The 22,112-nt window shown below is 45.3% G+C and overlaps 6 protein-coding genes across 6 annotated transcripts; 2 read left to right on the top strand and 4 right to left on the bottom strand.

The window, feature by feature from the left end:
• Nucleotides 1–1,665: 1,665 nt before the first annotated feature.
• Nucleotides 1,666–3,706, bottom strand: N7496_008734 (uncharacterized protein; the record flags this gene model as incomplete). The annotated part of the gene is made up of 5 exons (XM_056701653.1): nt 1,666–2,216; nt 2,417–2,526; nt 2,646–3,050; nt 3,103–3,186; nt 3,267–3,706. 5 exons carry the CDS (start codon nt 3,704–3,706, stop codon nt 1,666–1,668), a joined length of 1,590 nt encoding a protein of 529 aa, XP_056553716.1.
• A 3,642-nt stretch (nt 3,707–7,348) lies between these two features.
• Nucleotides 7,349–9,140, bottom strand: N7496_008733 (uncharacterized protein; the record flags this gene model as incomplete). The annotated part of the gene is made up of 5 exons (XM_056701652.1): nt 7,349–7,642; nt 7,695–8,015; nt 8,073–8,720; nt 8,777–8,878; nt 8,946–9,140. The coding sequence occupies 5 exons, from the start codon at nt 9,138–9,140 to the stop codon at nt 7,349–7,351; spliced, it is 1,560 nt and encodes a 519-aa protein (XP_056553715.1).
• Nucleotides 9,141–9,430: 290 nt separating this feature from the next.
• On the top strand, nt 9,431–11,749 carry N7496_008732 (uncharacterized protein; the record flags this gene model as incomplete). Its single annotated transcript, XM_056701651.1, has 4 exons — nt 9,431–9,520; nt 9,573–10,094; nt 10,152–10,361; nt 10,415–11,749. The coding sequence occupies 4 exons, from the start codon at nt 9,431–9,433 to the stop codon at nt 11,747–11,749; spliced, it is 2,157 nt and encodes a 718-aa protein (XP_056553714.1).
• Nucleotides 11,750–12,188: 439 nt separating this feature from the next.
• On the bottom strand, nt 12,189–13,590 carry N7496_008731 (uncharacterized protein; the record flags this gene model as incomplete). The annotated part of the gene is made up of 3 exons (XM_056701650.1): nt 12,189–12,327; nt 12,393–12,776; nt 12,866–13,590. 3 exons carry the CDS (start codon nt 13,588–13,590, stop codon nt 12,189–12,191), a joined length of 1,248 nt encoding a protein of 415 aa, XP_056553713.1.
• Nucleotides 13,591–17,699: 4,109 nt separating this feature from the next.
• Nucleotides 17,700–19,329, top strand: N7496_008730 (zinc-dependent alcohol dehydrogenase; the record flags this gene model as incomplete). Its single annotated transcript, XM_056701649.1, has 5 exons — nt 17,700–17,862; nt 17,923–18,044; nt 18,102–18,315; nt 18,407–18,957; nt 19,051–19,329. 5 exons carry the CDS (start codon nt 17,700–17,702, stop codon nt 19,327–19,329), a joined length of 1,329 nt encoding a protein of 442 aa, XP_056553712.1.
• A 675-nt stretch (nt 19,330–20,004) lies between these two features.
• On the bottom strand, nt 20,005–21,086 carry N7496_008729 (protein kinase; the record flags this gene model as incomplete). Its single annotated transcript, XM_056701648.1, has 4 exons — nt 20,005–20,292; nt 20,406–20,656; nt 20,721–20,874; nt 21,057–21,086. Coding segments are annotated over 4 exons (723 nt in total), but the record flags the coding sequence as incomplete, so codon positions are not given.
• Between the last annotated feature and the right edge of the window lie 1,026 nt (nt 21,087–22,112).

Here is a 22,112-nt window from a genome sequence, read left to right as displayed (position 1 = left end):
CAACGTTAATCAGAAATAGCTCCGCTGTAAGTCAAAATCTAATAGGTAGTAAGTAAGAGGATACGCTATGGCAGTCTGATCGGAACAGATATGTCGAGGCACGAAAGAGATAGGCGAGCAGAGAAGGATTCGAGGTCATACAAAACTCCACCAACACCGCCAGCAAGAAGCCATATAACACCCACCAAAGGGCGCGTACTGCGACCACGGCAATCAATACTGAATGGAACAATCAGATATGATAAAAGCGACCAGTAAAAGATGCGAGAAAATAGACTAAACTAATTGTAATCAAAGACTGGCCAAACGTGAGTGCAAACATTGTATACAAAGAAAAATGAGCTTTAAAAGTCCCAAACACCGTATATTGTGGACAATAAATGGTAAGTGACTTGAACATGATTCCAAACACTTTGAGTACAGGTCGCACTTGTTCTGGGCTACGCAAATCCGTTAATCTCCATCTGAGGTGTCATGCCACCCAACAGGGCTGGGCAAGCATAGGTAGTAACATCCGATGTTTATTATTACTAATGAGGTCCATTTGAAGCCCAGACCCAAGGTCATAAACTTTGATCCCGCTAAGTATACACTGTCATTTGCGGACCTGGGCTCCAAAAGAACCTTGCTAATCTCTTTGTTAGGAGCTTGGCCTGCTCTAGGACAATTTCAAATGTTTCATGGCTATCTATTGTTCTGATCAAGTGAAAAGATGTTTAAATTGAACTGTCGGATAACTTCTGCCGTTCGGTAATGTTAACGAGGGTATGTAAATGTAGTGAGTCCTTCTGATTTTCATTTAATTTTTCTTCTTTCTATAGACAGTGCAGGAATGATTATTCAGGTTGTTAGGGCTAAGGTCGACCCCTTTCTTTTCAAAAGCCATGTTCGTCCGCATTTAGTTCAAGAAATCAAGATTCTTTTAGCTTCGTGCGACAAATAAGCTTCATACATCTTCACTGGTCCCAAATGGACAAGCCGCCTCACTCAAGTCTTTCTTCCGAATGCTGGCTGTTCAATATATACTCCTATAAGTTAGGTATTGCCTACTTGATAAATTTAACCTTGAGGTTGGAATGAAGAGCCGTAAGTTGCTATGAATCGGATCACCTTGTAGACTCACTACAAGTTTGATAATTAGTTCGTTGCCGGCGATTATATCATCACAGTAAGCTGCAAAAGAACTTAGATATCATAAGAATATTACACCTCGTTTGATCCTAATAGCCGCGATTCCTACTTCCCACCTTATTGCATTGGCGTTCTACCAAGGTAAATATACTATGGAAACAACCTAGCTAATCACAGATAAGAATATCACCATGTTTGTAGGCTTATAATAAGATAGAAGTCAGAAATATCATAAGACGTAGTCCAAGAAGCCTAGATAGTAGCTCTCTTTTTTTTGCTTAATGTGAGACAGTCGATTAGAATGTTCGTAACGGATTGAAGCCCCAGGGTAAGCAGCTAGTTTTGAGCACATAATAGTGGCAAAAGATTCCTATGATTGTGGACCATGGAGGGCCTTAAAAACTTGCTTATGCTTCTTAATTATGGTACAAGAATGGGATTGGAAGAATCTCCAAGAGTTAGTCGTAGGTAGAAATGACTCTTTTTCTGTTCCACAAATTGACCTTTCTCAGGCTTCCCCATGCCACCGAGGAATTAGGCAATTGATCGCTTTAACCTCTTTTCAGCTGCGTTATACTCTCGGCCAACGTCCATTCTCGCCAAATCCTGAATCCACCTTTGATTGAGCTGTAATCTTTCTCCCCGAGATAACTTGCAGGAGAGAAAGAGCCAGTTTAAGGCATTTCCAACAGTGCTTATCTCGTCACAAGTATGTCTTGACGAATTAGCAGACATTCGGTCATAAAGGTCATCATCTGTCCACAAATCTAGCATGTACTGGGCGACGCTGTCGGTGTCTCCGACATCCACTAGGTATCCGGTTGTCCCATGGTCAATTTGCAAAGGTATCCCTCCTGCCCGAGTTGCAATAACAGGTTTTCCTTTGTGCAATGCCTCTGAAACCTTCACCTCAAATCCCTCTTGTGATGACAGCTGTAAGACAATATGGGCTTTAGATAGAAGCGTGTTCAGAATTTGGTCAGAGGGACCTAGCCGCATGATAGAAATCATGGTCGAAAGATATGGCATGCTGTTCGCGATATACCTTAGAGCGGCATCGTAGATAATAAATCCATCGGGGTCGTCTATAGACCCGTTACCACATATAAGAAGCTTTGGAACCTTTCTTCTCGGATGTTGTTCTGAGAGCTGCCGATGGAATTTCATGTATGCCTCAAGAGCATTTATAATTCCTTTAGAGGGATCAAACCGTGATATTTGTATGATATATTGATCCGCGCAGGTGTCAGGCTAGATTGCTGACGTTTCAGAATATCATACTTACCGTCAGGGTACTGAACAACAGTCATTTCCGCATCTCTGCATAATTGATTGAATTGACACCCGTAAAATGCTGTGTCATACTCCCTCATCTCTTTGTTTAGACCGTCAAGCCTGGATAAAATATTGTTATAAGTAGAGCAGGGTGAGTGAGGATCTGAAGATGAGAGTACCAATCAGTGCATGCAGGCATATACCCAACCCGTTCTGGTGGGATATTCCTGGGCACAAACCTAGCCACAGGATGACTTATAAAGACGTCTGCTTCCCGAAGATGTTCCCAGAGAAAATTCCACACCTCTTCCTGTGGACTTCCTGGGACTGCGATGAGATCGCTCCTCAATTGAATATGACTTCGGAATATGACCGGACGCTGTCGATCAATCTCCTTTGCAATTGACACAAGGCGAGGCATCTGAGAATCATCAACAATAACAATATCAGCCCCACCGTCTGAAGTGCGACATAGAGGACCCCCGCGCTGTGTCCAATATCTTTCAGCGTTGTCTTCAATCCAGTCGATTAGTTGCTGCTGGCTGTCAGAGCTCAATCGTTCCGAGGAGTCGGATACCCCTTGCAGAATATTGTGATTGGTCTTCGTAATACGGAAAACACCCGGTCGTGGCTTCGGTACATACCTAAATAGGTCAATACCCTTTGAAGGTGGAAAGAGGTCATGCTTGGGTTCACCATTTGAAATCAACCTCTAACTCGTGTGCCAGACGCAGAAGCGCATGACGCATAAGTGCAACACCGCCACCCTGGGGGGTTGCGCTGAAGAAAGCAACTTTCAGTCGACGATTTTTTAGATCCGAGGCATAATATTCAACCGCTGCCCAAGTATTCGGACTAACGGTTCGCCGAAATGAGCTCCGATCTGCCAGTCGAATATGGAATGCAGAATCCACTTCAACTCTACCATGGAATCCAACATGTATAAGAGGCAATTTGGCCGGTCCAAAGAATCTGTCGATTTATGATCAGTCTCATGTGCCACGCCGAACATCCACAAGAGGATGTCGAGCTTATGCATAAGGTCAAATGTATACCTTATGCACTTTCTAGAAAGCGATTCAGCTTGTTCATCGAGAGGCTTTCTATCAAAATGAACCCGGGTCACGTTCTCGGGGGAAGCGTCGATGTCCGATTCCTCCTCTAGAAGGATTGGTAGGATATCCAGTTCTGCCCAAAGCTGTGAGCATAGGCCCGGGACGTGACTGTGCAAGGTCCGCGCGAATGCAACACCAAGAATCTTCTCGGAATGAGTCTCGATATAGTTCCTCAACTCATCCATTATGTGTTTGCTGATGTGGATAGTTGGGCCAGGAACTGTCTTCTCAATAAAATCGAGTAGATATGTCTCTTCACGAAGGGCAATTGCAATACATGAAGAATTTATCCTAGTATCAACTGAGATTCCTCCATATATAGTCTGGTATACGTACACTAGGTGAGCTTTTGTCTGCCATGCGGTCAGTGAAGTTGCTTACCTTCGGCAGAGGCCCCAACCAACTACTTCTCGACCGGGACCCCGACTGATTTTTCTGAGATTGTAAGATATGACGACGGAATGTACGTGTTTCGCCAGGCATTATGGATGACATATAACTGAAGGAAATAGTAGTCTTAATACTTGACACCTTTATGGAGGTTAAAGTGAAACCAATCATAAATGCTGTGTTCTTAAGGCTGTAACAACCACATTTAATGAGACCGATTTTGTTGACGTCATCGAAATGTGTGACGGGTCGCGGCTAGGATCGGTCGCCACAGGAACCATGTATTCCGTAGTTAACATTAAGTTTATAGAATGCGTAATATTCGCAATCCTACCATCCTTTTCAAGCTATACCATGCCGCCCATGGCAAATTAACCATCTGTATATACCTAGCTATTGGCTTGATTTTTGATTTTGATTTTTACTGAGCTGAAATTCAAGTCATTTGTTACGTATGTCTCAGACATGATGACTACGAAATAGCGCCTATTTGCATTGCATGGTGAATTCATAAAGTGGGTAGATCTTTGGGATAGATCTTTTTTCAAGCGGAAGTGTCTATTTGATGATCGTGTTTTCAAAACCTAATAAGCATCTTATTGTTGGATAGAGTTTTTTCACGAGATAATGAACTGGGCGCATTAAATTACTCCCGTATATCTTTTCTTATCTTGAAATAGAGACCATATCTCTTGACCATAACTTGTGCTGCGATCTGAAAATGCACGGCCCGCGAATCAGAATCAGAAAGACCTATTTCCTCGCTCTGCTAGACTCCACCGCTATATTTCAAACATTTATTTAACTCTCTAATTAGCACTGAGCGTTAAACTCCCCTTGACCAAATATCTAGCTGCCGCTTAACTAAGACGGCAGAATATTCCACCATCCTTGTCTTTGATATGCAAGATCGCCAGAGGCAAACCCAGTAGCAGACGTTCCTGACTATATCTCAAGAGCAAAGTCTCCGAAAAAGGGGTCGGCATAATAAAGGAGAAATGGGTCTCTGTAGCCAGTAACACTATTTCGGAGTAAAAGGCTTCCCATAGAGATGTAGCGCAGAACGAAATTTTCCGATATGTTACTCTGGCTGAGGACCTCACCGGCCAGAAGACATCCTTCAGTTGCAGCACGATGTCGTTTATTCTTAAAAAAAATAGTTACACTATGTCCTCGGCTCCAAATAAGGATAACTGACATAGAGGGCATGTTCCACATGTAAACTTTGTTGGTAGCTTAGTCTGTCAGAATATCAAATCATCAAATGCAAGACTTCCAGCAGTAGGCTTTTTTTCACTGCCTTGGGGGGTAAAGACAGCCTCATCAACCCAGTCACTGCACTTTAGGCACTATACACGCTGTTTTCATAGCTAAAATGGTGTCGTCAGGTATCTCCACAAATTGGCCAACGCATACGATATTGGTGGTATCTTGCGGAATTACTCGAGGTCGATCTCCTTTATACCATGATAGAAACGGTGTAGTCCTAAACGGTATTCCGTATAGGATAGTTTTCGAGGTTCATAGAATAGGCTAGATAGGGAATTCAAGAAAGAAGAGTATCTCGATAAGAATATCCTGGCCGCTTTATTGATATACAGGCTTCTGTTGGAGTTCAGGCAGAATACATAAACTCGTGGGTATTGAATGCATAAAGAGGATACATAAGAAATGACTCCTAATCGTGTATGAAATGATTATAAGTATAAGGGTCGTGCACACTTCTAGCAGAGGAAGAAGTACCACGATTGTGGAAGAGAAACGCTAATCAGAAGGGCAGATCAAAAGAGATATTAAACTTGATTCAATTTAGCTAGGAAACATGGTAGTATTTATATCTTAAGGTATATAATAGAAGATCACATAAAATGAAGAAGTTATCTTAGAGTGTTCTATAGTCTCCTACCTAAGTAAGTAATTCAGTACGAGATCGTTGAAGATCAATCTGATAGATCTTATATAGAAGATCTAGAAGCAGTAAGGGGTTAGTGGGTCTTTCGTCATATGACCCCACAACATCCATATGTTGATAATAACAGTTTAGTATTAATTAGACTATTCTTCTAGAGTCCAAGGTCTACAGTAGTTAACAGTGATCGCGCGATAGAGGGTAAGTCTCACCCGCTCTCACCCCTCATCTTACCCTATCTATTATGCACTCACCCTCGCTCACCCTAGTCGCACGACCATCAAGCGGCGATCATCCGTTTCCCCACTAAGCTAAACCATCTTATTTGCTAGGATTGGCAAATGGTACGGGGCTTAAGTACGGTTGAGTGGACGGGAAGCCCTGTTCTCCACACCCTATGGTCGTATGTACTGGGAAGAACAATGAAATAAATATAACCATTACGAACAAAAATCGATCATAGGTTCATCATAACCGACTAAGATTGTTCTGATAACTAATATACTAGAAATAATCTTACTCGGAACTAACACGCGTACTTTACTTAAGTCCGCTTAATATGTCTACGGTATATTATAACTGTAGTCCTAATTAAGATTCGAGATACTTATAGGCTACCCTAGTTTTTAACCCCGTTAGCTATTCTACTACGCGAAATGTTAGGTATTCATAATCCGTTAATTAAAATATATAGCCATATATATAGGTTTATATAAGATAGTTAAGCCTAGAGATAGAGACCGCCCCTCCTACGAGGGGCGAATATACCTTAGATCAACACTTAGAGCGCTGATGTTAGGACCTAGGCCTCGTCCCCCTAGGCCTAACGTTGCGCGCTACTTATATCGGTCCTGGGCATGCTAGAACATAGCGTTCTAGCATATAGGTCTTTTGGCTTGTTTGGCTAGTGCGCCCGGGCACGTGCCGTAATAGCTGATCTCTTTCTATAAATAGGGGTAGATTAGAAAGAATGCTCTTTTAGCAACCTTATAATATCTATCGATTCTATGCTACAGAGGATTAAATTAAGTAGTAAGCAACTAGCTCTTTAGTGTAATGACTATCTACTAAAGTATTTATCGAAGCTTTTGAGCAGATATCGTGTCTGGGCTGAACCTCGATGGTATATCACCTTATTGGTACAAGATATAGAGGCTAGAAGACCTCGGAGTGTTAACCCTGACACTAACTCTCACAGTTGCCGCGTGCCTGATCTTGATCAGATGATCTGGATGTAGTCTATGGACCTAGGAAGTGAGTAGTGGCTTGAGAATTTACTAGGTATGCCTGCGATAGTGGACTAATTCGCTGGAATTTGCATAACTATGATTTATTTTGTTAGTTCGGTATATTCCCACGAAATCGAACGCAGAAACGCGTCCTTTAAGTCTGTGACAGACCGCCAGAACTTACTACGTTCCTCCTATATGCAGTTAAAAATGACTTGTCTAGTTACCGCAAGGCGGAGAGTGGGCTTATTTATCAATCATCACGCCGTTTTGTACTGTATATGATCGTTTGACAAAAGCTAATAGCTGTAGATCCACATGTGACGTTGGTCACCCCTTCTTTCCGTGCTTGACTCTTCCATCGCAAATCGAGCTTCGTCCCAGCCCGCAATTTCCTTGCGCCTACGTCGGTTCTCCAACATGTAGAGTCCTCGCACGCCGCAGAATCCGACCATGCCGACAGCAATCAGGATCATTGTTACAATTAACGGGTAGTGATACGAAGGCGCGTAGGAGTGCTTGAACAGTTGTCCGGCAATCACACCAGCAATATTCGACCAGCCATTTAGGCCGAGGATAATCGCCCTCGCTTCCTATTGGTACGTCAGTAGATGTTTTGATCCGACAGCTTTGATCAGTACGTACTTTTCCTGGTGTGTTGCCTGCCAGCCATACTGCGATCAAAGGGCCCCCGGCAAATACCCCGGACAGACAAACATGAGCAAAACCATATCTCAGTCGTGGATCTGATGAAGTTGCCATAACCACGCATCCAATCAGACCAAGTGCCATGCCAAAGCAAGTATGAAGGCTGCGCTCTTTGAAATGGTCTGATGAATAGACGATAGCCATCAAGCCAACTGTTCCCACAACGAATGGTGGAACAGACATAAGCGTTGCCTCGATGCCTTCATAACCCATGCCTTGGACAACAAGAGGTAGAAAAGTGGTAAAAGCCGTAACAGGCTTGAGGCAACCATTAGTAAAGCAAAGAGTATCAATGGAACAAAGGTCAAATCTTACCAGCACACTGAGAATATTGAACACAATGATCAACAACTTCTTCCAATCCATGAAAACGTCCTTTACATCTCGCAAAGTGATTGGCTGATCATCCTTTGCGGTATATAGGTCGCCATCACTGTCAACACCATTCCCGATTCCCGAATCAAAGCCCGTCTGGAGATCTCTCTCCATTCGACGTAACGCGTGTCCTTTCTCGACTTCCGTCAGGAACCAAGCTTTGGAGATATCTGTCGGTAATATTGTAAGAGCAACCAAGGCCACGGCAACCGTTATGACACCCTCTACAAGGAACAGCATCTGCCATCCTCGGAGGGATGATGTCTCCAGATGAAGAAGGCCGTACGCGAGAAGGCCAGCAAATGCACCCGCTACTGCATACATGCCTGAAAACATCCCCATACGGAATCCCAATGAGAACTTGGGGTAAAATGTTGACATGTAATAATAAGCAGTTGGTGTGAAGCCTGCTTCCGCGACTCCGAGGAGTAGACGCAGCGCGTAAAAGGTCGAGGGGCTTCTAATAGCGATGTGTGCAATACAGATGCTTCCCCAGGCAATCATCAAAGCTGAAATCCACCATTTCGCTCCCACTCGGCGACCTATTATGCTTGATATAGGTTGGAGAGGGACATATGTAGCAGAGAACTAAGTGCGTGTTAACATTCGAATCCGAGGTCAAAAGATGCAATTTGGGATCATACTAAGGACAACGAATTTGAAATGTCATTAGGCTTCAGATTCGCATCTTTGACAAATGTGCTGGTCGCAACATATCCAATATTTGTCTTATCAATGCCCAAAAGCTACGGTCGCTTGGTTAGCCACACGAGTGCCGGTATGCGAGGACGGCTGCACGTAACAATGACTCACAATGAATCCTAAAGAGAGAAATAGAATAATGCAGAGGTCAAATTTCAGGTTGACTCTTCTGTCTAAGGCTTTTTCTTCCTCGGTAGCCGGTACATAATGAGCTACCGTAGAATGAACAGGGGCCCGGTCATGCTTCGCGATCTCAATTTCGGCGATGGAAGTCTTGTCGTTAGTTGCTGCCAAGCTAGTCACCATAGCTGAGAAGATATTCCAATATCCGGGGCTCTGGACAGATGAACATAACGGCGCTGTCTGCTATTTATGCTAGTCTGTGAAGCCTTCGAGTCGGAAGTGTGGGGAAAAATTGAGAGCGTGGTTCCCCACAAGACGTTACCCCGCGAAAGTCCCCAGGTTGCCGGAATTTTCCCCAACGCTTTCTGGGGAACCACCACCTCCTACCAATCTAGTTACTCTCAATACGGAGATTGGGGACACATGCTTTACAAGCCCCTGCCCTCTCTAGTGGTGTATATCTTGATATCGAAATGCCTCCATCCCTTCCCCGCCGACGCAAGAAACTTGACTTGGAGTGCAATCTCTGTGGAAAACGGTACACAAAACGGGAACACCTCCAGGTAAGCCACCAGCGTCACTTATTGGAGACTTGTGCTGAGAAATTTACTTTAGAGACATGAACGAATCCGTACGCTCTACATTCCAAAGGTGGAGAAGTCTATAGTAACAGAAGTTCCAGATAGCGGTGACAAACCCTTCACATGCCCAGTATGTGGTCGATGCTTTGCGCGACAGGATGTACTGAATCGACATTCTCGCGTCCATCAGGATGATTCACATCCAGAACTCAGAACGGAAGATATCAGAGAAGATACATCGATCTCATCACTTTCTTTACAACAACAACAACCATGTGACCCTTCATACATGAACCAGAGTCACGAGACTCTATCACTTGAAGATTGTTCTTCGCTACTCTGGCCCGACTCCGAGGGCCTGTTGCAGAACATTCTAGCAATTGACTCTGGTATTTGGAACCAACCAGCTTCCCTGATGCCGCAGACGCTTAGCATTCCTCCAAGTCCTTTCCAGACAACTTCAGCTGGGCAAGGTATCTCGCCATCAAGCTGTAGTAGCATCGCAGAAGATGGGGAGCGAGCAATTCAGTCTTTAAGCGGGATTATCAATGAGACGGTATTACTACATCAATGACAAGTGAAACAGTGTAATGGCCAGCTAATTCTGAGTTAGTTCTGCAATGTGACAGCTCCATCAGCCTTGGCAGGACTCACTTCCCGGTTCCTGGATAGTAGTCTGCACATGTTCTTCAGATTCATAGTGCCGATGTTTCCCGTTATCCACCAACCAACATTTATCTTCCGAGATTGCCCTCCGCCTCTTTTACTGAATGCCATTGCACTAGGTGCTTTGTTTTTAGGGACTAAAGATGCGAATTTGAAGGTGAGCTGATCCTTTCGTTAATAATAGAATGGAAATGAAACTTACAAGAGCAGGCGGATGCTCTCTGGCAGCTCGCTCATACTGCCGTCGCAACTTCATGGCACACAATGATTCAACAAAAAAGACCGTACGATTCATGCAATGGAGTCTGCCTTGTTCAGACAATGCTACTGAGTCAAATATATGCGGCATTGTCAAACAATCGGACCCTGCGAACTACTAGCCAAGTTTTTCATGGGCTGGCGCTTTTCTGGGCTAGTCACTGTGGCATGTACGAGGGGCTGGATCATCCTTCATTACCCTCTCCAGACGCAAATTCCGAAATAATGCAGAGTGCTTGGTATAGTTGGATTTCTCAGGAGACCAGACTCCGCACTTTGCTAGGGCTTTACATCGTGGATGGAGTGGTGTCTCAGTTCAGCGGCAATCCGACGTTTGCTCGACACATGGCCAATCCCCTCACTCTCCCGAGCGACGATGCGGTTTTCAACGCGTCTACAGCCCAGGAGTGGATTCAAAGGAGTGTCGAAAGCCGGTTGTTACAGTCGAATCATTTTCGATTTTGCGACGTGTTCCACGCACTTTTTTCAAAAGACGGCATGAATAATACTACGAGCGTGAGGCCGGAGTACGGTATTTCATTGTTTCACCACAAGGTTATCCTTGAAGGTATCCGGTCTCTTGTTGCAGATGCAAATCGAACAAAACCAGTACCAGTAGGAGTGCCATCGAAGCAAGAAATTGGCAATGCCGTCATAAGGCTGCGGGAACAGATAATTCAAAACCAGCGCCTCTCCTCACCAGACGAAGTAGTCGCAATGCTGCAGTGGCACACAATATGTCTCGATTTGGTTGTGAGCACTGCTCGAGGTACTCGCAGAATGTGCGCATTGCATGGGATCCCACAGCGAATATTTGGAGGTGACAGTCGCATTGAGCAGGACATAGATCCGCGCCGATGGGCGCAAAGCAAGAACGCGCGTATTGCCTTATTGCATGCCTCTCAAATTCAAGAACTTGCTACAAGTCTCCCGCTCGGTATGGCCTATGATATCAATGTTCCTGGTGCTGTATTTGCTGCAGCGACTACCTACAGTGCCTTTGCTTTGGCAGGAGCTGGGAAAGTGGTTTTACCTCCTGAGATCGACTGGGTGACCGCCGTTCAGGCTGCTACCATTGATGAGAAAGTGGGAGATCCAGGGCCGGATAGGACCTCCAACAAAACTCTATTGTTCGTGAATGATGGAGTTTTTGGTAAAGGTCTGCTTCGGGATCTTTCCTATGAGTTAACATCTATTCGAAGCTTGTTGCGGTCTCTCTCATTGCAGTGGAGTGTTGCTCAGGAGATGGAACAGGTTGTCGGGGCTTGGATTGAGCGCATGCAATAAAGCATTCTGTGGGTAATTTCTACTGGGAAAAAGCCTAATTATCTCTGATGTGAGATCTCCACAATCTTGAAGTACTAAGCAAAGTCCCTCCGTCTACTTTGCGTGTATATTGAAAGTGATAAGTCTTTACCTTTATCTTCTATCCAAAGTACTTACAGCTAGCACAACGTAGTACCAGCGAGTGGAAAGTTCGGATATAAGTTTATCTCGTGGTCCACTCGCTGGACAATTTCGTGACAATTCTCCCAGAGCAATTTTGTTTATCTTAATCTAAAGATAGCTAGCCCAAGACATAGTTATAAAGGTATCTAGGGAGATCCTCCATAAGACGCGTGGAAGAAATTTTTAAAAGGGAAAGAGAAGAACAAGAAATTGCATCTATGGGGCTAAGTCTACCAATAAAAATGAGTGCAAGATGAACAGGGAACGTTCTCCTCCATCAACGAGATCGCGCTGGCACAACACGCAACGGACAACTCGTGATTCCCATCTCCGGCATGGCCGCATATTGAAGGGTTCCGTGGACCTCAAAATCGTCCGTCCGTTGTAATATCACCCGAAGCGCGATCTGCAGAGCCCTGTTTGGCGTTAGTATAAGTGTACCTCCCCACTCTGTTTAGTGTAACCAATCTAGAAAACTCACATCCTTGCAAGTGGCATCCCCGCACAACGATGTCTCCCCCTCCCGAAACCAAGATGCGAGTTGATATTCTCTCGGTTGAGAATGAAGGAGTTAGGACTTTCAAACACTTCCGGATCACGATTCGCCGCTGCATATGTCATGGTCACTGGCTGTCCTGCTGGTATCGTACGGCCGTGGAGGTCAATATCGTGCTTTGGAGTGCGACAGAACCCTCGATATGGCACATAGAGGCGTATGAATTCCTCTACTGCTGCAGGTATCAGGGCTGGATCGGCTCGAAGCCGAGCTTGTAGACTTCGGTCGCGGGAAAGATGAGCGCAAATATCGCCAATTAGAATCGGTGGAGCAACCATGCCGACTACAAGTGACTGGCGGAGAGCACCACTGCATACGACGGTGATGTTATCAGCACATGTTCTCAAAGGCATTTTTCTCCATCATATAATATGCCGTATGATATAATTAGTACTCACACAAGAAGCTCGTCATCCAACGGGCGGCCATCTGGCCCAACCTCGAGTAATAGTGATGACGCTGGATCCAACTCTGGATCGCGTTTTGACTTCTTTCGATCGGAAAACAATTCCCTTGCAAGATCATACAGTCGCGCAGACTGCGCGCTTGTCTCAGCGGCGTTCTGCTGACGCCACGCATTCACCCATTTTGCGGCCGTGCTGGCCAGAATAGGGGCAGTCTCATCCTCGAGATTCAACCACGCCACCTCGACCCATGCAGCAAATGACGCACCAAATTGTGCAGAAATGTCGATTTGACTAGCTTGAGACTTATTTCCGTCGTCTCGACCGTCCACACGATGGGCCTTCAATAGAGTATCAAACTCTCGCTGTGCATGAGTCTCAAGTACCGGAGCAAGTCGCTTCAATCGCGCCGGCTTGAGCGTACGATCAAGCGCCGTGCGGTAAGGTGTGTGTGCTGGTGGATCTGTATTAAGTGGTGGACGGCGAATGCCTCGCGGGTCGCTTGGAATGACTGCTTTCACAGAGGAGATAAAAGTATCTGTGTCGGAGGCAGCACGCTTCACGTCGTCATAGCGTGTCAGAAGCCAAAAGCCCCCAGTTTGTGAGGTGTGTGCGACCGGGCATTGACTGCGTAATTGATTGAACTGCTCGTAAATTTTGTCTGGATTATTGTCTTCGATGAGGGTGAAGTCGTCGGCAGTGGTGATGGTGAATGACATTGTGCAGCTATCTACAGTATAGTTTTGGACGAAAATCGATTTAATGAATAATCGGCTATCTTGTTATTTATGTGAAAAATATGTTGATTCAGATCCAGTTAATATCAGCTCGGTTCTTCGCGCCGGGAGGACGGGAACCAGATAGTGTGGGGAACATGGGGACACACAAATACCTCGGGTTACGGGTCACACTTAGAGAGGAGAAATTTAACCTTACCTTTCAAACACTTAATAAATGACCATCTTGATAAAGTAAAAATCTCATTAGTATTATATGATATCTCGATCGCCCTCGTCTCTTCTGCCACCAACAACACTTTACCTTCTCGCTAGCCCCTAAGGACTTGGATTAGATACTTGTGGATATAGCCAAGAGTGTTCTAAGGAAGGACTATCAAAAGACGCAACTGGGTCAAAAATATGACAAAAACATACAACAGCCAGGATTCGCATGTGGTCACCCACCATACTACTAACTGGCCGGCGTGTGGCTTAAGTACGGCTGAGCGGACGGGAAGCCCTGTTCTCCACACCCTATGGTCGTATGTGTTAGGTCATCCACAAAAGTGGTATATACCCGGCTGGCTCTGGGTGAGAAACGGGTGAGCGTCGCTGTACGGTCACGCGACTGGGGGTGAGTGCACATACAGTAGACAGGGTGAAAATCTAGGTGAGAGTAGGCGATTCTCACCCTCCATTACGTGATGGCCGCACGGACCCTTTAAGATGAGATCTACTATAGCGTACCAGCGCCAGATACTTGGATGGTAGAGTTCAGGCTAAATGGAGGAATTCCTGGGTCCACTGACAAGAGAGCACCACCTTGCATACTCCAAAACAAGTTACGGAAATATCGAGGAATTATGGAGTTCTCTCTTTGGATTTGCCGGTAACACCGGCCAGTCCGACAGTGATAGGCATAATGATCAGATTGTAGAAAAATACACCAAAGTGCAACCGAAAATCCCAAGAAACGCAAGCTGAGTACTTATATTAGTACGGGGCCTCTACTTCTTCAGAAGTGTGTTCTTCCGAGCCGTTCTTTTGGGTGAGACTCTTCCCCTGCAGTTGGACGACATTTTTTTTCGAAGCTACCTGATGAGAAAGCTAATGGTCAAGGGAGGGGCGCTCGAAAGCTGGTCCATGGCAGGACGGGTCGATCTAGCAAAATCCGCAATGTGAAATATATATCCAAGACCACAACACACCAGGCAGTTATAGGGGAAGGGGAATGACCCCAAAACAAAAGTGTAAAAAGAGCGACAAAGAAGTCTGTATTCTCTATCTCCAACGCCGATGCTTTTATGGATGGGCTTGAAGTGCCGAGGCCTCAGACACCCAGCTCCTCCGCATTTTGACAGCTATGCATGGGCACACCCCACTTACCGGCCCTTTCATAAATTACTTTATTGTTTCGGACCCCCACGTCGCGAGGGTCCACCACCCATACGATATTGCCCACCCATACGATATCGCATTTTCCCATAGTAAACGCATATTTTCTACACGCGATTTCTCATCACAACCATGCCTAATCGAAAGAATCTAATGAATCCATCGAATCTCGCATCCAATTAGCTATCATTGAATGTTTGTTATCTGGACACGGAAGGCATCTTTGAATGCGGCTTTGAGCTTGTCCGGGGTGATTTCGGGTTGGAGAGGCAATATTCGTGGCTGTGGTGGCGTATTGCTCTGGGACGGGTTTGCGGGGGTGAAAGAGGGTGTCGAAGGCGTCGAAGGTTAGGAGGAGAGTTCGTGGAGTGGTATTCGTAGTTGCTTTTCTGATTGTGTTATATGTCACTGAGCGGGCGTTGGTGAGGGTCATTGTGGTTGGTGTGATTGTTGATGATGCGAGTCGCACCAAGTTGTCAAGTTGCGGCGGAGATCGACATCGTCCCGCCGATCTACCGTTTATCTTGATTTACGGGAATTTCTTAGTTTCTTGGCTTAACGTACATACGACTCAAAGACAAAGATAAGAGACATCGTCTTAGGTATATTGGGGACTCAGTAAATTCAAAGACTCCCTCGATCTCGGTTGATCTGCCGTTCAATTACGATCGTGTAATCCTAACTTCCAAGGGATCATAACGGCTCTCTTCAAGCTAATAGATTCATGGAGATTGGTGAAAATGAACGAATGAAAAAAAGGGATGTGAGAAATTGGGATCCCGCCCCCTAGTCATTACCTGCTTCATAACATTCTGATTTGGTACAGAGACACGAGTTAGAGGGTACTCTCCCGCGCGCCTTTCGGCCTCGAGGGCTAAGTAGCCCGGGGCATAAAGCTCGACATCGCTAGTCCACTGCTTTCGGTCACAGAGGGGCATTGAGTTTGGAGGTTCGTTAGCGTCCTTGGCTTGACAGAGAATATCGACGACCGGTAGGTCCATATCTAGTCTAATATCATCGTTATTTTGTTGGGCTAGCTTGGCAGATATAAGTTAAGGGAGACTCACGGCGTCCTCGTGTCTATGAGCACTATATGTATGTTTGACATTGTCAAAACTTTTCCAGTTAACGAAAGTGTACATGTACGGCCATTTCATGTTGAACGGGCAGACCTCAACGGAATCTCTGTGGATGTACTCCAGGAAGGACAGGATATATAAGGACACTCATCGCGCATCATGTATTTAGTTCTTCGCGATCAATCTCACATTGTTACTTGGTTACTACCTTAAGTACTTTGCACTTCACAGTTCACCTTCAAGACAACCCAACCTACAAGTAGGGAATTCACTCAGTAGCAATACTTGGTGATTGACTTACTTGGCACATACCTCTGGCACGTTCTGCGAGATACTCAACAGGATATATCCCGCAGTAAGGCCTTGTTAGGTAGGCAACGGTACGATTGAGAAATACTCTTGGAAACCGTAGTAGCATTAGATAAATACCACCCTGGGAAGTTCTACTCACAGTGAACAGTTGGCTCCGCGTAATATCGACCTGATCTATATGATGCTTTACCGGATAGTATACTCGACCGATCGTGTTCCAATGCTTGCTTGTGCACGCCGAAGGATTGATGCCGACCCCGTAAATCCGACCAAGATATGCTTAGAAGGGTGACTGGAAAGGGCTAGTCTACCCGCGGGACCGGGAGTTGGCATCCCCCATCAAAAAATCCCCTATACAAACTGCCCCCCCTAGAATTAGCCCCTTCTATCTAGAAATCTACTAATGCAAATTAGCAGAAAGATAATTTAGAATATCTTATTTATGGATCTCTTTCATCCGATCGGAAAATACAAAGATTTAAGGTACAAGGGGGGGGGGGGGGGGGGGGGACCTTAAAAGCCAACACCACCCTTCGCCAAGACTTTTTCAAGCGGGCAGATAACGAGATTCATGGCTGCGATAGCGCCCACGCCAGCCGCCTCGGTTCCTTGAAAAAGAAAGAGCAATCACTATTGACTCATTGTCTTTAGCCCATAGGAAGGTTGTTGTCGAAGTTGACGGTCTACTTATTTAAGTATCATGAGAGTAGGCCGACTTTGTTTGTCCGGCGGGTGGGATTAGTGGTGTCAAGCTTCATGGGAGAGCAAGCTATATCTGGGCGACGACATTCTGCCTTCGACAGGCATGAAACGCGTATGCTGAGGTGAATCACATGGCAGGAAGAGATCGAGTCGAGAGAAAGTAAACGAGACTCATTGAAAGAAATTATTCCAACGCGGTCATTATTCACTCAGTCAAGCCCAGCCTGATTGAGCCTGCTGGGTGGCAGGTTGCCATATCTGCTATACTGTACCTAATGAAGCACTGGAGACAGGACCCTTACGACGCGTCAAATGAAGAAGATGAAAATTGGCATGCATGTATCTTGGTAGACATGAGAACTTGAACTAGGAAATACTACTAAGCATGAGAATGGAGGGATAATATCTAATAGTGATGTCAGAAACCAGAATACTACCCGAAACTTGGTCAGTATTACTTCACGCCTGTACAGTATCCCTAGATTAAACTGCAATGACGCAGATGAGGGTAACCATAAACCTAAACATTTGAGAGGTACAAAAATAATGATCTTGAACATGGGCGAACACTTGAAACCCCTCTTCGACTTAAAGCATATACTCGAATCCTAACAATCCGACATGGCTGTATCTCAGGCTGCAAATATTGTGGAGAAGGTGCTTGGCCACGATGATAGTGCGACCATTACCACTGATGTGAGCAATTACGATAATGAATACGGTATGGAAAGTGGCCCCTTGATCCAGGCCACTACCTGGCAAGGCAAGAACAACGTCTCTGTGGGTATGTCAATCGTCTTAGGAAATCGCGTTAATTGACACCTAATCCTAATCAGCGTATTAGTGGAAATGCCAAAGCCGAGAGTTATTGATGCCGGCGACGTGATTGTGAGAGTCACCGGTAGCACGATCTGTGGGAGTGATCTTCATCTGTATCATGATAAGAGCATTGTTCGAAATATGCATGTTAGGATACTACTGTTAGGATACTAAAACCTCTCCCCTCTAGGCGTCATTCCCCAGATTCAAAAGGGCGATGTACTAGGCCACGAGTGCTGCGGTATTGTTGACAGCGTAGGACCCGAGGCAACCAAAGTCAAGGCCGGTGATCGAGTGGTAGTCTCCTTCCCGATCGCATGTGGCCATTGCAAGAACTGCGATAGAGAATTATACTCGCAGTGCGACAACACCAATCAAAACACTATCAGCAATGCCATGTATGGCAAACGAACTGCCGGTATGCTCTACTGTGCTGAGACTTGTCCCTACTGAATCACAGCATGAATACTAACCAGGATTAGGCATTTTTGGGTATTCTCATTTCACAGGCGGATTCGCTGGTGGCCAAGCAGAATATCTCCGCGTGCCATATGGAAATACTAATCTCCTCCAAATCCCGGACGATGTCCCAGATGAGAAAGCGCTTTACTTATCAGATGTGATTGCGACATCCTGGCATTGCGTTGTCGACACAGGTGTTCAAAAGGGAGATGTGGTTGCCATCTGGGGGGGCGGACCTATTGGCCAAATGTGCGCCGAATTCAGCTTCTATCACGGCGCAAGTCGGGTCATTCTAATTGATGGCGGTGTTGGGGCCTGGCGCTTGGACTTTGTGAAGAGCAAGGTACCCAAGCTCGAGACTATCGATTTTACAAAGCTTCCCAAGGGCGAGTCGGTCACGTCGAAGTTGAAGAAGATGGTAGATGGCGGACCAGATGTGGCATTGGAATGTGCGGCGGGAGAGTATGCTAAGGGATGGGCAAATTACTTTGAATTGTTGTTGGGCATTGAGACGGATAGTTCGGAAATTCTGAATGAGATGATCACCTCGGTGCGGCCCTTTGGACGTGTGGGAGTTACGGGAGTCTACGCGGGATATGTAAGTGTTCCACTTCTTCTGAATGGACAGGCCAGGCATCAGCAAGACCGCCGACTGGGCCGAGCATTGACCAACACATGCTAACTTTCCTAGACGAATCACTTCAATATTGGGGCCCTTATGGAGACGGGCGTTCGGTTCATCGGAAATGGACAAGCCCCCGTTCAGAAATACTGGAAAGAGCTCATGGGCCTTATCCAGGAAGGAAAAATTAATCCGCTAGATATGGTGACGCATCGTATGCGCCTGGAGGATATGGAAAAGGCCTATGCAGCATTTGACCGGCGAGACTGTGGTATGCAGAAGATTTTTGTGCAGACGAAGCACTCTGCTCCTCCTGCTGGGGCACCCACTTTGACTGAACTATATTGAAATAACTTAGTTAGGTGACTTTGTTAGCTCGAAGTTAGCCTAGAATGGATCATCCTTCCCTCCTCCAAGCTTCGAGTGCTACAGAAAGATTAGATGAAAGCACTAAATTAACTCTAGACAGTAAATGGGCTATTAAGAGTTTAGCAGTTTTTCTGGAATAGGTATAAATCTGAAATTACGAGAGGATATGATTTCGTATAGTGCACCGTATATTAGCGACACATTTCTTACGTTATGAATAACTAAAGATTAATGTCTATTTATTTTAGCTCCTACGATTATTTACTTGGCTATTCAGTAGTCGGCAAAAAGTCTATTTTAGGATGTATAGACTTTTAATCCCGTAGTGAAGATCACTAATAGTGATCCTTACTATAGCGCGCCTCGGTGTTATTCCTATACCGTTACTACCCAGTGGACTAGGAGTTGACGAACGGTCTTCATATGCCATCCCATCGGCATTCTCCAGTGACTTTTGATAACGATCTTCCTGCTTATCCCAAAAATCGTGTATTTTGACCGTAGTTGCGCGCTTGCCGCGACAGAACCGGGTGAACTCTGATCGTGGGATCCAACCGCCCGAGACTCTCACCATCTTCAGAGGCTGCATCGTCGTGGTTCTGCGGAGTGGTCTCTCTTTGGCTATATAGGGTAGTCCTAACTCCATCACGAGATTCATGCCCAAAGTTGGAAAACAACGGGAGCTCTAAGCTTCCCAGCACTACTGGTAGCAGTAGACGAAACAGTGGCGGCAGTTGTCGTTGCAGGAACGTGCGTCGAGGCCGTAGAGATTGCTCCAGTCGAGCTAATGCTGCTCGAGCTAGTCGACGATGAAGCCTCCACGGTATCGGTCTTCGTCGAACATGTGCTAACGGAGCTAACATCATTTCCACCCTCGCCACATGAGACGACATTTGAATCGCAGGCGTAGAAGAGATGCTTCCGCTCAAAAAGATCCCAGGTCTAACGAAATAGTGAGTATTCAGTCAACCGAGACTTATGTTGCGATTTTTACATACAAGGACCCCTATGTTCCAAATGTCAATTTTTTCATCCTATGGCATCCGTAATAGGACCTCTGGCGCCCGGTAAACTAAAGGCTGAATGTCCTTCCACTGCATGCCTAAGCTTAAGCAAAAGCGAGCTTCCCCAAAGTCCGACAAGATAGGACGACCATACACATTTGGGATTCCTAGGTCTCGGGAGGAATAGATCACCCGATCTCTAATAATTTTGCAAGGGTTCGGGCTGGTCTTTTCTGCTTCCTCAAAATTGACTAGAATTAACTTATCTTCCACACTAAGCATAATATTATTTTCTTGTATATCTATAATTAAGTTAATAAGAAATCTAGATATTTGCGTAATATCACAAGATTAGCAATATTATACTAGTATAAATAATCTTGGCTTCCGTGTGAAGAAAGTCGATAGCAAGAAGTATATAGATCAAAACTGGCTTGAGTAAGTCTTCCGGGAGAACCTTTTCTAAGGTACGATAACGTAGTTCGTATAGACTTATAGCTAAGGGAGGATACACGAGGCACTAATAGGAGTAATTTTTTCTAGTAGAACTAATTTAAAAGTCATCGATGGCGCGCCGTACGAGTATAGAGCCTATATGGCTAGACTTAATGTTTTTAAGATAGCTATATACCTCTGTCTCTCTTCTTCTATAGCTAGAGTCGTGCTCGTATATTTTTAATGTAATATAGATATACTACCTACTTTATTTTCAGAACCTAGTGTTCGATAGGCCTGATAAGATTGGAGATGAAATAGAGTGAAGGAAACCAATTGACTGCGTTCGTGGTGTAAACTAATCGCTGAGGTTCTAATACATGCGCGATGTGTGTGTTAATCTCTGTGGGTACAGCGAGCCCCAGAGACCAGTTATGCAGTACCAGCGAGGGCTGGCCCGAGAGGGTCGTAACATATATTAGCCCTAAATCTTAAAGTTGTTAGTATTATAACTTACTATAGATCTCTACAGAGCCACACTGTCGAATAACCTCTATAGCTAACTTTTCCGACTACCTAGTACCTCGAGCGAAATAAATCACCTATTTTCACGGGATAGAAATGCTCTAGTAAGTGTCCTCGTAAATTTTCCTCCTCTAGTTTGTTATTTGGGTCGAGGAGATTGCTGTTAAGGTACTAGTTGTCTGGATAGTAACCAGTTGGTCAGGTAAGGAAGAAAGCACCAAGTCAGATTGCTGGCAAGACTGTTTCTTGAGGAGTCCTTAACCTACTCCTCAAGGTCCTAAACTTATATACAATCTCTCATGTAAAGTAGGGAATCAGGCAGGGGTAACCAAGTAAAGACGTGCATGAGCTGAAAGGTAGTGTAACCAGCCAACGTGGTCTACCTGCAGTGTATCCCGCGGGTCGCGCCACCGAAAGCCAGCCGGCTGACCGCCGATTCGATGCCGCCCCGGCAGAATCTTCAGCCCTTGTATGCCTGAGGCACCAATCTGCGAACAGCCTCATACCCGGATATCATAACAATTGCCTAGAGAGGAAAATTTCCTAATTGGAAAGGGCGCTCGCCTAAAGATAGAGTGCTTCAGTCGCTGCGTTAGGCGTTGTATCATTATTGGGCTAGTTTTGCATAGGGTTGGAGTAGTAAACAAGGAGGAGGATAGCAGGGCAGTCGTTCGGAGCAGGATGACAATCACGTGATATTTAGGAAATGCGAGACCTTGACTTTCAGGGGACTATAGTTTATCCAATACGCTCAGAAGACAGTAGCCAAACAATTACCGGAATATCATTTCCCCGCTG

Source organism: Penicillium cataractarum (genome assembly GCF_028827025.1).
Source record: "Penicillium cataractarum strain IBT 29864 chromosome Unknown utg000007l, whole genome shotgun sequence".
Taxonomy (NCBI): Eukaryota; Fungi; Ascomycota; class Eurotiomycetes; order Eurotiales; family Aspergillaceae; genus Penicillium; species Penicillium cataractarum.
Note: the sequence above shows the minus strand (reverse complement) of the source record. Positions and strands in the feature narration are given on the sequence as shown.